General features: G+C 31.7%; 1 protein-coding gene across 7 annotated transcripts in view; it reads left to right on the forward strand.

Moving 5' to 3' along the window:
- LOC126883484 (sodium bicarbonate cotransporter 3) overlaps positions 1 to 15,367 on the forward strand; it is a 362,811-nt gene that overhangs the window by 262,482 nt on the left and 84,962 nt on the right. For all 7 annotated transcript variants that reach the window (XM_050649071.1, XM_050649070.1, XM_050649073.1 and 4 more), the window contains one exon: positions 14,352 to 14,819. In XM_050649071.1, the coding sequence (XP_050505028.1) occupies positions 14,352 to 14,819 (468 nt within the window). The remainder of the gene's footprint in view (positions 1 to 14,351; positions 14,820 to 15,367) is intronic.

Consider the following 15,367-nt stretch of genomic DNA (forward strand, 5'->3'; position numbering starts at 1 on the left):
AATTAGGAGCATATTTATAATCATAAACAAGACTTGGAATGATAAAAAGATCCCTAGCTACTGAAATGGGCCCCATTCACGTTGAGATCCAAAGGCGTAACAGAAGACCCCATCTTGTCGTCTAATAGGGCCCCATCTTGTCGTCTAATATAATGTAAAAATATGTTATTCTTATATTATTTTACGCATAGATATGTTTTAATAAAATTGTAGATATATTCGCTGAAAGTAGTGCACGAAAAAAATTAATCACCTCATAGATTATTAGGTATTGCACTATAATTATGTAATAATGTTAATTAATTGTTGTCTGTTTGATTCTCTACCAATAAAGATGAAAAATGTATTCATAAACAGTGCATGAATACACTAATGCCTGATTGCACCAACAAATCTTAAGCTCCAGCTTAGCCCAGCTCAATTTCAAAATCGATAATTTTCGATTATTATCCAAGCATGTGTTAACTTAGACTAAGTTTAAGATGCAATCCATGTATCAGGGGCAGCTAGTGATAGTAAAAGGTGGTGAGGCACACTATACCTGAGGAATTTTATTATGATGGTTAGCTTTTCTTTAATGACCGGAAGGTCGATTTTGTGACGTCATAACGCTAGGACGAAGCTAGGACAAATAATCCCGGACAAAAAATCCCCACAAATTATCCCTAGACAAAAAATCCCCAGACAAATAATCCCCGGACAAAAAATCCGGACAAATATTCTCCGGAAAAAATCCCCACAAAAAAAGAATGTGTGTGTACTTTGTTCGCGCGTAAGAAGTTATTCTTCTATTACATAATTTCAACGAAGTAAATATACTTAACAGGTTATTTGTATTTTATTTAAATATTAAACTAACTTTCTTATCTACCACTTTCAAAATTTTTTTATTAAAACAACCAAAAACTAAAAAAATATATGAATCGTCCAGGATTGGAACCCGCGACCGGTGCGACCTTCCAATCACTGACCCAACGCTCTACCAACTACGCCACCGAGCTTTTTTTAAATGACACGTAAGTTTCGGATATAATTACACAACACGGTGACAAATAGACATATAAAAATGTTATACCTACATAATACTTTATTATCTTACTACAGAGAAAGACAAATTCAAAAATTATAATAAATAATACATGTACTAAAAACACTAATATAGTCTGTTCGCTAAACTCAGACGCAACTTTCTAGATATTTTAGTGGGTAATTTTGCCAATTTTAGTAAAATTGGCAAAAAATAATTTTTAAATAGTTAATAATCACTAAATAGTTAGTAATTTTGCCAATTTTTGCAAAATTGGCAAAAAACAAAAAAAAATATCGACTAAAATATCTAACCAGTTGCGTCTGAGTTTAGCGAACCGACTATATATTCTTTTAATTACTTATTTGCGCTGATACAGATACATACTCTTGAAATATTAGCAACGAACTATTACTGTCTGTGTGCGCAGATTTATGAAATTTTACTCTCAATCGCATCGCGCCTAAAGAAGAATAACTTCAAAAATCCCGGGCAAATAATCTCCACAAATTATTTAGACAAAATATCCCCACAAAAAATTCCGGACAGAAAATCCTTAAGAAATATTTGATGCCGATTAGTTCTCTAAAAGTTTTCCCTTGAATGCGATCGACTCAGATGCTTTCAGCCTCAGTGTATAGATTATAGAGTTATTTTGAATTCTAATTCCATATCAAAAACTTCAAATTTTACGTAACAAAAGAGTGTGAGTTTATTCAAAAATTGTGAAAGATATGGGGAATGAGGTAATTATGTGAGAATCATGTTCCAATATTATTTGCTTAAATATTTTGCACACTCTGATTTGAATAACTATGTTCTAAACATTGCTATTGTCCAAAAAAAGTTGTGGAGATTATTTGTCCGGGATTTTTGTGGGGATTTTTTGTCCGGGGATTTTTGTGGGGATTTTTTGTCCGGGATTATTTGTCCGGGGATTATTTGCCGAACCCTCGCTAGGACGTCTACAGAACGGCGCCGTATTTATTTTAATGCTTGCAAATGATATTAAAATATTAAATAACAATATTCGCAAAAGAATAGCAACGAAAGCTCTAAGCCTCCAACAGGTTCGCACTCATAGGAGCAGTTTTTTAGCTTAAAATAATTACTAAAATACCACATATCAAACCAATATGAATCAGATGTTTCGCCCTTCCTTGGTCTCATCAGCGTTGTACAGCCATATTAAGAAAACTTTACATTACATACTACATGACAACAAACGGACAACTGATTCTGTTAATATTAATCAGTTGCCAAAATTAAATTATTGTACGTCAACAATATACCCATAAACACGTGATAATTTCATTTTAGAACCAATCTTATATTGTAAATGTATTGAATATAGGGAAATACAAACAAGCAAGTAAGCAAATTACTGTTACATTATAAGATTGATTTTTATGTTAAGTAAACTAAGGGTTAAACTTAAACTTCGTTTTTTGGTATTTTATTTTATGTTTTTTTTATAAAAAGCGTACTTATAAGAAAATAAAGCATTGATTTAACTGATTATGAAATAACGAAATAACGTAAATAGTCGATTGATATACTAGTGAGGCACTGCCTCACCTGCCTCATAGGACAAGCCGCCACTGCCATGTAGCATTCCATTGTGGCAAAGTAAAGATTGATCAATGGTGCAACGCGCATGTTTAAGGTATTAGGTCTGGATCCCGCGTATGAAAAAATAATTGATTAATAGCAAGCTGAAAATTTGTTAATAGCTTAAGGGTGTCTAGTCGGATAAACTTTGATATATGGGAATACTGGAACAGGGGCAGTTTTAACTGTGGAACAGGTTAAAAATTTGGAACGGCCATACCACGAAAACGGCACATTTATTTTGTCCGACAGAATAGACTTAAACTCTCCGAACAGAGATTAAACTCTCATGCAAAAATCAGACTGCTATTTATTACCTGTCATAATTCCTGTCATTTGACATATTCTACATGTTCCACTCATTAAAACGCCCATTTGGTGATAAATAGCAGTCTGATTTTTGCATGAGAGTTTAATCTCTGTTCGGAGAGTTTAAGTCTGTTCTGTCGGACAAAATACATGTGCCGTTTTCGTAGTCTGACCGTTCCAAATTTTTAACCTGTCCCACAATTAAAACTTCCCCTGTTCCAGTGTTCCCATATATCAAAGTTTGTCCGACTAGACACCCTTAATCTATTAACAAAATTTCAGCTTGCTATTAATCAACTTTTTTTTCATACGCGGGATCCAGAACTATATAATAGCCCGGTAAATGACCGTTTTGGAGTGTAATTATCAGCGTCACGACGGATTTGCTTGACAATTTGGATTTAGGTTCTACTTACCCTCCACTTCAAAGTTGGACTTGTGCCGTTGGTTGCTTTACTTGGAGGGGGATGAAAGTCACTCCTTCTCGGGGGTGAAAAACGTACGTTTAAAATAAGTCCGGAAATGGATAAATTGACTAAATATAAGCAACTTTTGTTCTATAGAATTTTCTTATTCAAGGCAATACTTTTTGAGTTATTTCCGAGTGAAGTTTTTATTTTTCAACAAAAAAATACGTCTTCAAGCGGTTTTTCACAAATAACTAAAAAAATAAGTATTTTATCGAATAATTAAATATTTTCGAAAAATTATCAGTAGTAATTGCACAAGGGCTCTAAAATTATCGAATTTTTCCCGAGTAACACTTTGACAGTTTTAATTTCACGACCCGAAGGGGAGTGAAATTATGTCAAAGTGTCACGAGGGCAAAAATTCGATAATAATTTTAGAGATCGAGTGCAATTTGTTGCGATTATTTCATGAATAAAACTGTTCAAAACCAAAATTTTATTGTAATTTATTTATATAAGTACAAATTAGTACAATAAAACACATAGTTGTTATAAATATTTGACGGTTGAAAGTCATCACTTTTATAATTTTTAAAACATTAATTTTCATCAATGTCACTGAATGTATTTTTTTGTAGCAACGAAGGGCATCTGACGTAATATACTCGACGACGGGATATTATCAAAAATTATCGGATATAATATCACAAGAGAGTGAGAATAAATTGAAAATAATGCGACAGTTTTTCGAAAATTTGTTGTCTGGCAATAGACACGAGAGCCCGCAGGACTCGAGTGGCTATTGCCCAATGACAACAAATTTGAGTAAAAATGAAGCATTATTTTCCTATTTATTCTTACTGTCGTGTGATATTCGTAAGATTATTTTTTAATACGTATATTATGGATATTTTCTTAAATGTGACAGTTGTCAAAACTAGGAAACTGGTTGCCATTAAACAGAAACAATCTACTTAAAAAAATTCTATCGGTAATTTTCTACAGTAGATAATTCTCAGTATAATTTTAATCTGATTGGACAGAATTAAATACGTGATCAAATATCTTACTATACGATTGGAAGTTAAAATCGTCAAAAAATAATCAGTTTAATTTTTATTTCTGTAGCTTTCTATTTGTCAGAATCTCCTATGAATGAAATAATCGATAAAATATTTTTAGCAAAAATGTAGCTTATACAGCTACATTATACTATATAATTTTAAGACAATTTAACCCAATTCACCTAGTCCGAAAATGCTTCCTAAGGGAGCTAGAGCTCTTTGAAGATGGCGCCATGTAATTAGTTTTTCTTTAATACCTCCAGAACGCTTCTATCTAGAAAAACGAAAATTTTCATACCTATTTACTTTCTAGAAATGAATCGATTTCATCCATTGCGAATTTCTAGTACCGGTCATAGGCGTCCGTTTTGGGTAGGCCAACGGTTATTTTATCGCATAACTTTTTTGTCTTCAACTTTTAAGCATTTTTGATACTGGATTATTAATTTGTGAGGTATTCCAGTACTAAAAGGTACTCTTACTTTAAGTCGGTAGGACACACCGTTTTCTAGAAAAATCGATTTGAAACTTTTTAGATTTGGGAATTTGAAAAAAAAAATTGAAAAAAATTGAAAAAAAAAACGATGTATTTTACCAACTTCAAGCAAAAGTATGTTTTAGTACTCGAATATCTCATAATTGAATAATCTAGTGTCAAAAATACTTAAAAATTAAAGACAATAAAGTTATGCTATAAAATAACTGTTGAAATACCCAAAACGGACGCCTATGACCGGTACTAGAAATTCGCCATTAATGAAATCGATTAATCTCTGGAATATAAATAAATGTACCAGTTTTCATCTTTCTAAATAGTTTTTTTTTTAATCTTTTTTTTTTAATTCGAAGAACGAAAAATGTTCAAATCGATTTTTCTAGAAAACAGTGTATCCTATCGACTTAAAGTAAGAGTACCTTTTAGTACTAGAATATCTCGCAATTTAATAATTCAAAGTCAAAAATGCTTAAAAATTAAACACAAAAAAGTTAGGCGATAAAATAACGGTTGCCCTACCCAAAACGGACGCCTATGACGGTACTAGAAATTCGCAATGGATGGAATCGATTCATTTCTGGAAAGTAAATTTGTATGAAAATTTTTCGTTTTCCTAGATAGAAGCGTTCTGGAGGTATTTAAGAAAAACTAATTACATGACGCCATTTTCAAAGAGCTATAGCTCCCTTAGGAAGCATTTTCGGACTAGGTGAATTGGGTTAAATTGTCTTAAAATTATCTGAGGAATCTCCTGTCTTCGTTTGTCGGTAGAGTTTCTGGACATCCTGTATAAAAAACAAAAAAAAAATGGTGTATTCATGAAGTCTATCGACGCAGTAAACAAAAGTTGTAGTTCATGAAAAATTGTTCTTATTCGTCCAATTCCTAATCGAATATTGCAACTTGAAATAATCAAAAAATGAAGTTCTTTTCGGGAAAACTCTTAAAACTTTTTATATTAAAAATAGCGTAACTCGTTTAGTTTGGATGCCAGAAACTTTTATAAAAAATAAAAATAAATATTTTTTTAAACACTTTAAAAAAAGTTTTAATTAGTTTTCCCCGAAGAGTGCTACATTTTTTGGTTATTTCACATTGAAATATTGAAATTGGAATTTGACAAATAAGAAAATTTTTCATGAGCTACAACATTGCTTTTACTAGATCGATATACTTAATTTTTTTCATCTTTTTTAAGCTACATTTTTGCTAAAAATATTTTTTCGATCAATTTCTTACTTTTTGAGTTACTGGCTAAAAACCGCCTGAAAACGTGGTTATATTGTTGAACAATAAACATTTTCACTCGTAAATAACTCGAAAAGTATTGACTTGACCACTTCGGTGGTGACACTGAAAATTACACGGTATCGCCAAATTTCACATTCATTTATTGGGCTATTATAACACATATACGTTTTTGTTACACAAGTCGCATTTAGTAATTTTTTAATGAGCGCCATATTTCCAATTCTGCGAGGGGCGGGGGGCGACGGAGTTTGTTACGCCACTGTTGAGATCGGTATCGATACATGTATCGCGACAAGTTGCGATACATGTATCTATCATGAGGTTTTTATCTGTTTCACGAATTCACGACAGTGATGCAGACGGTGATAGAGGAGACTGTAGACGACAAGACGACGAAGAAAGAAGAGAGTTGTGATACTGATACAGCCATACTAAGACAACCAAATACACTATGAGATTTGTATCGCGATATTTTAGTAAATAATTGTATTGTTATTGTTTTGTGACTTTTCATAAGCTTTGTCGATAAAATTGTACAATTTTTCATGACAATAAAGCATATTTCTAATTCTAATTTCTAATATTGATACCTACTTGCAACATGTATCGATACAAATCTCAACGTGAATGGGGAACTTAACATATTATCTATCGACTACATACGACCAAAAATTGTACTACCTATTTGCTAGGCTACAATGTAAGATTAGCTTTAGGAAATGGTCAGAATGATATTCTCGTGTAGTACCTATTAGTCACGTACAGTTAAACAAGTACTGGCGTGTGATTAGCCAGCACTAATCATAATTTGCATGAGAATGTTTTTGTAAAACCAATCAGCACCTACGTTTATATTTTTTATTGTAGGTCTTATCATAATGATATTTATTAGTTTTTTATGTAGCTGCTACAGCAGTGATCAGGCAACTATTTCAATTCATTTTCTAGGATAATATATTTAAAAAACAATGGATTAAACATATAATAAACATATATAATAATATTTTATTCTGTTTTAGATGGTTTATCTTCTTATTATATTTATGTAACATTTGGTTTGAGATCTTGTCTCGTAGAAAAACGCGCATCAAACCATTTCTTCTTAGGAGGTCCTCTTCTTTTTTCTCTATTTCTCCTTCATTCGACCTTCTTTAGGCTCGTATTTTTGCCAAAATTATTGATTTTCCATCTTATTCTTCAAATACGAAGTTGCACTAGTAATCCGCTAGTTGGCGATACCAGTGAAGCTCACAGCGTATAGTCAGAAACAAATCGTGTGTAAAGATTTAAATCTGGTACATACAATTATTTATTTTACTGAAAATTTTATTTATTATTTTTGTTGTTCGTAATAAAATTGAATAGATATTCAATAATGTCGTAACAATATCTGATTCGTCGATTGATTTGCAAGACCTTCTCTTTTGCATGAATTTGCATCCCTAAGCTTAGGTACATTGTACTATGAAAATTAGACAATAAATCGCCTTTGGAATGTACACTCTCCAGCACTAAAAACGGGCACCCTTATAATTTCTAACGAAAATGCCCCGATCTTTGTTTTTCGGTTCATTTTACAAATTTGGCAAACAATGAACACAGTTTAGCAGAAATCCATAGAAATAGCTTTTAACGAGAAATCTCTTTAAATAAAAGTTTTTCGTACGCATTTCCTACCTAAATCATAACCGTATGTCAGAGCATGCCGATCTTCGATAAAAGTTACAATTAAAAAGTATAGTCTCAGCAAATTTAACAAAAATTCAAGATGTGCCCGTTTTTCGTGCCAGTACCTAAGTGTATTTTGTCGTATAAAGATTTGTTTTTATACTGAATATTAATTGAATATCTGAACTGAATATTATTGTATTATTATTTATTTAACATCAAATAGTAAATATCTATTTTTGTAACATTGGTTTAATTGGTTAATATACAGGGTGGGGCAATAGTGTGAAAAAGTCAAATTACTCGTTTATCGTAGGAAATACCAAAAAAGTTATTTAGGTAAAAGTTGGGGCACCGATAGGTCCATAAAAATATTTTCAAATATACAGGACCACCCGTATTGACAGGGTGACACAAAACTAGGTTTTTTTAATGGAATGTTTTTACATTTTTGGCTTCTCCTCGATATCTTCTTTCTTAAAATATTGTATTCTGAAACCATTTTATTATACGTAGGTACTTTCAATAGTTTCTCTTCTTGGTTTTCGTCTATCAGGGAATATCTGATGAAAAATTCTTATTGCTAGTCCATTTTTGTTATACTCTCCCAGCACAGAAACCATTTAAATCAGTTCATCATTAGAAAAATTCATATCTATTATTAACGGTAACAAAGCAACTGGAACTCTAAAAATAAGTAGTATAATGTCAAATGTTTAAGCAAATTTAGTGTCATAGCCAAATACGTAGAACATTGTGTTTTTATTAATATTTTACGCACCAACAATCTTAACTACGTAGGTATTTGGATATCTCATCCAGTATTAGTAAATCAAGGATCAGTCTAGATTGATATGAATTTCTTTACGACAAATTATTTTTTATTTAATATTTTCACGGCCATCTAATAAAATTTCACGTAATTTTTGTTGCAAATAATATTTGGCTTTAATAATCACGAATAACTCAAAAATTAAAGCACTTATTGCTTAAGACATAAAAAATTACCGTAAACTATCATTTCATTACAATACTAAAATACAGGGTGTTCTATTTAAGAAAACTCAAAAATACTCATTCCAAGTTTCGACCAACCCTGTATATTAAAATTAAACATGTCACTATACTAATAATTTTTAACAATAGTAGACTATATTAAAAATCGTTTGAACATAAATAGACATTTTTATGTCAAATCACTACAATTCTACAGGGTGTGAATATTGCTACGAAATTAACAAAAAAAAAACGTAATATTATCAAACTACCTCGTACAATGTTACAAAACCCTACATTTTAAGAAAGAAGATATGGTGGATAATCTAAAAATGTGAAGACCTTCAGGGTGTTCCATTTAAAAAAACAAGTATGTGTCACCATGTTGAAACGAGACGCAAGAAATTGCGAAAATTATAGGGGTATTACATTGACAAGCGTTCCTGCCAAAATATTCAATAGAATAATTGAAAAAAGGCTAAGGGAAAAACTAGAAATAAAACTAGAAGAATCCCAGCATGGCTTCAGAAAAGGAAGGAGTACCCAAGATCTGACATTCATATTGAGACAAATAGGAGAAAAACTATTGATGAAAGGCAAAGAGATACACATATGCTTTATTGATCTGAAAAAAGCTTTTGATAGAATAAGAAGGGAAGATATATGGAAATGTTTAAAGAAAAATGGAATAGAAAAGGATATGATAGAAATAATTAAAGCCTTATATAAAAATAATAAAATTAAAATAAGGACTCACAATCAAGAATCTGATGAATTCCAGGCAAAGATAGGACTAAAACAAGGCTGTGTACTAAGTCCATTACTTTTCTCAATGGTACTAGATGACGCAATAAAGCAATGCAAGGAGAAATCTAAAGACATGATATTGGGAAAATGGAAAATGAACAATGTACAAATACAAGAATTACTATTTTCAGATGATATGGTATTGTTAGCTGACACGGAAGAGAAACTGCAACAAATAATAAACACCTATATAAAAGAACTAAGAAAAATGAACATGGAAATAAACACAGATAAAAGTAAAACAATGGTTATGGCAACTACAAAAAAGTGATAAAAATTAAGGTAGAAGGACAAGTTTTGGAACAAGTAAACAGCTACAACTACTTAGGTACAATTATTGAAGAAGATGGTAAAATAGACAAAGAAATAAACAATAAAATAGGAAAAGCAGGGACAATTTATAATACATTAAGAAATACGTTCTTTGGAAAGAAAGAGGTACCCAAAGAAGTCAAAACACAAGTGTACCAAAAAGTGGTTCGACCATCAATCGTCTATGGGAGTGAGTCGTGGACGCTAACAAAGAACAACAAAAGAAAAATCAAAGCTACAGAGATGAGATTCTTGAGAAAAATAGAAGGGGTCACACGAAGAGACAAAATAAGAAACGACACAATAACTCAAGCTCTAAAGATAAAACCCATAGAGACAATTATAGGGGAACGACAGTTAGGATGGTTGGGCCACATCCACAGAATAAACGACACAAGAATAACGAAAAAAGTATATGAAGTCAGAGTACAAGGGAAAAATAAAGTAGGTCGCCCAAGAATGAGATGGGAAGAACAAGTTAGACAAGAAGCAGAGAAGAGAGGACTGCAATGGAGTATGGCAAAACAATTGGCTCAAAATAGAACAGCATGGAAAAGAAGTATCAAAGAAGCACCACAAGATTAAAACATATGGACAGAAAAATGGGTCAAATAAGTAATTTATATTTATTAAAATTGTATTGTTAAAATAAAAGTTTTGTATAATTATTAAAATGTATTGAAATGTAGATATTGAACTAGTTGTAAACAGCCCAACACCGAAAGGTACGAATGGGCTTAACTGATTAAATAAAATAAATAAATAAATGTTGAAACGAAATCGACAATAGACTACCCCAGCTAATTGAAATACCATTCGAAAATAATATCTCAACCAACTAAGATAGCTATCGTCCACCCTAGCTTAGCTCAGTCTCTTAGGGTGTGTGTTGGTCTTGTACTAATCTTAGATATGAACTCTGAAAATTTAGAATGAAAGCAAAGAAAACAGTATTTTTAACCAATCATGTTTATTGTTCAATAAAGATATAATAAAAATGTGACTTATTAAATGCATTAACAAATATATTCAAATTCTTGCCAAAAACTAACAATTTCTGGATTATTATACTTATGGCTTTTGGTATCTGGTTCGCTTTTAACTTCTTGATGTTAAATGGTACTGCTGTTGGTTCTGCAACTGGCTCTGGGGTTGTAGGTGTTCAGGGCCACCAGGACTACAGATGTTGGTTGTTGCAGTCTAGGTGATGTGGTTGCAGTCTAGATTTCATGTTCCTCGTTCTTGTATCGCCGACGATTGAGGATTCTTGAGGCTCCCAGAGGGAGGACGGTGAACTTTATCCCAAAAACTAGAAGAATAATGCGTATAAGTGACAATCAAAAAGTTAAAAAACCAAATTGTACCTTTACCAAATAGTATTCAAAAACTACTAGATGGCACATGCATATATGTAAGCAAAAAGATATATTTAAAACTAAAATATCAGAACACATGCTTTGACATTGGAGGTTAGGTTAGATACATAAAAATGATTATAAAAAGCTGTTATAGTCGAGGAAATGAAGCATTTTGGCTCTCAATTTTTTCGTCCAGCCTGGTTTTACTTGAAATTTTCACAGAAGGTAGGAAATAGTCCAAGGATCATTTTCTATATCATGCTGCTGTACGCTAAAACCTTGGGGGTGGTTGCCACCCCATCTCGGGGGTTGGAATTTTTTATTAGATTTTAACCATGTAAATCGATGTAAAAAGTAATTTTAAGCAAAAAATGTTTTTTCCATTTTCTTCGTAAGACTAATATTTTTCGAGTTATTCGTGGTTGAAAGTAACAGTTTTTCGACGGAAAAATCGACTTTTTCAGAGGGTTTTTTGAGAATAACTCGAAAAATATGCATTTAACCAAAAAACTGTGGATATCAAGATTGTATGTTTTAGTAGTACAAACGAATCTGTTTTTCTATAATATTTGTACGACCAATACAAACCGAGATACGGCATGTTAAAAGTTAGCTTTTTTCGTCAAATGCATAATTTGAAATAATCAAAGCCAAACAACGGGAAAACTTTGCATTTTTCCAGGAAAACTTACATAACGTTTTTGAAGCATAAAATAATATCTTTCAAAAAAAAAAATAACAAAAAATGTCTAGCATGAAAATTGAGCAATTTATGATCAAAAAAATGTCGGTACCTGTTTTCCTCTACGAAAAAAAAACAGTGAAAACAACCCCCCTAACTACCCTTGTAACTAAAAATTGGTCTTCGCCTTTCTGTAATTCCTTTTATATTTATATTTTAAATACACTCAAGAAGTTTGACCTATTTAAAAGGCCTAATTTTAGAAAAATTTGAGTTTAGAAAAAATTGATTTTTTGCAATTTTGCATTTTATTCTTCAAAATATCTCCGAAAATACTGGAGATACGAAAAAAATGATGGATTACTAAATTGTAGCTTTTTTGATAGTTAAAATTTCTTTATGCATAGATTTTCATTATAGTGAATAGTTAGCGAGATATAGCTGTTTAAAACATCTATTTACGAGCAAACATCTCCTTATTCGAGCCCTTTAAACCCACTTCAATAAAAAATTAAGGGATCTTACGGAATTTAATTTACACAGTCTTATTACTCTTCAAAAATCCTACAAAACTATTATTGAAAAAACTTTTTATCGCCAAAAATGAAGGAGCTATGTTTATAAAACTAATTTTTTTTTTTTCTAAAAATTCGAATAGTCCCCTTATAGAGCATTTTCAATGTACCTATACAATACCACAGAGCCGGTTCGTATACTGGATGACTAAAAAACTTTTTGTATATGTATTTTTACATATTTGTAAATTCGTATTTTTGTGTAAATAAATGTTTTTGTAATTCTTTAATTCTACTTTTTGTCTGTATAGATCTATTAAATTGTCTACTTATAAAAATTGCAATGTTATAAGGTTGGTTTTTAAGGGTTGAAATATTTTAATATTATATCCTAAAGCATAAAACAATCATTACTTAACCAGTCACAACCAAATTTTACCTATATTAAAGCTTACAATGTTTTTTTATAGTTTTTGACAATAAGGGTAGTTTACACCCCTAAAAATAATCAACGCCCTTGAGCATGATATAGAATATGAAGTACAGGGTAAGATGATCCTAACCCCTAATTTTTATGTAAATTGATGCAAGCCGAAATTATTCTTTTAGGATAAGTAAACTTTTCATATGTAGCTCCAACAAGTGTGGTTTTAAGGGTTGAAATATTGTTATATTATATCTTAAAGCACAAAACAATCATTATGTAACTAATAAGAAGCCAATGTTGAAAATATTAAAATTTAAAATGTTATTTTATAATTTTTTACAATTAGGGGTGGTTTTCACCCTTAAAAAACCCAAAGCGTACAACGGCTCAATATAGAAAATGAACTAGAGGGTGAAATGAGCCTAATCCCAAATTTTTGTACAAATCGATGCTGGACGAAAAAATTGCGAGGTTTTGCCATTTTTCCAGCTTCATTTCCTCGACTATTAGATAATAATATAGAAATGTAATTCGCGAACTCCATCGACTGTGGCAGTGCAGTTGTATGAAAATGGCCGATGTAATTGGGATATCGTATTTTTCTATAATTAATATTCTTATTGATGTAATTAATTAATATAAATAAATTATTTATTAAATGAACACATCCGACAAGCTTTCAAACGACGTCCATACATAGGTGAACGGATGATTGGTTTATATTTTGATCCCAATTCCTCTAGTTCCAAATAAGCGGCAGCACCCTCGCTTGAGCTCGCGAATTAAAATATGATATGTAATATTCTTACATCAAGAGAGATGATTGTTGAAATAGAAATGTTTTAATTTTGAAGCTTCTTTGGCTTTTATACCGTAATTAATTTTCAACCACCATATTGAGACTTGAGAGACGAAGTGTCACTGCCATGACAGTGGGACGTAGGAAGTGGCAAGCATGTTCCGTATTAAAAGACAGATATCTAGAGTGTAAGGATATACAGGGTACGTTCAGTATGCTCAGTTGATGATTTAAATGAAAAGAGATATAGTAAATAGAAGATAATAAAAGAGGGCGCCAACGAGTTTTTAACGAAGAAAACTGGTAAAACAAATAGAAAAATATAATTAATGACATATTAAAGAAAATAGAATAAAATAATTATTTAAAAATAAAATATCAAAGATGTGACGTTTGTAACGTTACACTGTCAATACTAGTGGCCCTGTATATTTCAAAATATTTTTATAGATTATGTTACTCTCCGTGCCCCAACTTTTACCTAAATAACTTTTTTTTCGTATCGCTTACGATAAACGAGTAATTAGACTTTTTCACACTATTGCCCCACCCTGTATGTTGTGATATTACATAAGATTTATTTTAAATTATTCGTATTTTAAACAATGTCCTGTTTCAGGCACCCCACCATCACAAAGAGTTCAATTTATTCTTGGAGAAGATGCAAATAACGACAAACATGAAATCCATCCGCTCTTCTCGGAAATGGAAGAGTTGGTGGTGGATGGCGATGAAATGGAGTGGAGAGAAACTGCCAGATGGATCAAGTTCGAGGAAGACGTCGAAGAAGGGGGCAACCGATGGTCAAAACCTCACGTTGCTACTCTTTCTCTACATTCGTTATTTGAACTAAGAAGTTTACTACTGAACGGAACCGTTATTTTAGATATGGAAGCAATGTCTTTAGAGCAGATTGCGGACTTGGTTTTGGATAATCTGATTAATAATAACAGTTTACCTTTTGATAAGAAAGCGAAAGTAAGGGAAGCGCTAATGAAGAGACATCGACATCAGCATCAGAGAAAACAACATGCCTTGCCATTTATCCGGTCGTTTAATGAAATGAAAACACAATCTTCTTCAAAAAGTAAGTTTAAAATAATTAAATAAAAGGTCGTAACATAAATACCTCCGTTTCGGTCTCTCCACACCTATTCAGTAAGGCTACATTAACATCTCTGGGTCGAAACGAAGCCAAGCTACCTATTTAAAAATTTAAGCAGAATTTCAAAAATAATTCTGCCTGTTGAACGCTGTAGTGGTAGCGACATCTATTAAAAAGAAAGGAGAAGTCCCAGATCTAAACAATAAATCTGAAAATTCTCTTAGTCCAGGAACCGAAGCTTTTCACTTCGCAATTTTTACAGAATGGATCGATTTGCTTGAAAATTTAAGAATAAGTAGTGGATAGTCCAAGGATCAAAATCTATATCATGCCAAAAGGCGCTTTTACCATAGGGGTGGTTGCCACCCCATCTCGGGGGTGGAAATTTTTTATTATATTTTGATCGCAAAAGGTCATAAAAACATTAATTCTAAGCAAAAAATGTCCTATACATTTTTTTGATAAAAGTGATAGTTTTCGATTTATTCGCTATAGTGTTAGCATTCGTGTTAGTTTTATATCGAAGAAAT

The sequence above is a fragment of the Diabrotica virgifera genome, chromosome 4 (assembly GCF_917563875.1).
Source record: "Diabrotica virgifera virgifera chromosome 4, PGI_DIABVI_V3a".
In the NCBI taxonomy this organism is placed as follows: Eukaryota; Metazoa; Arthropoda; class Insecta; order Coleoptera; family Chrysomelidae; genus Diabrotica; species Diabrotica virgifera.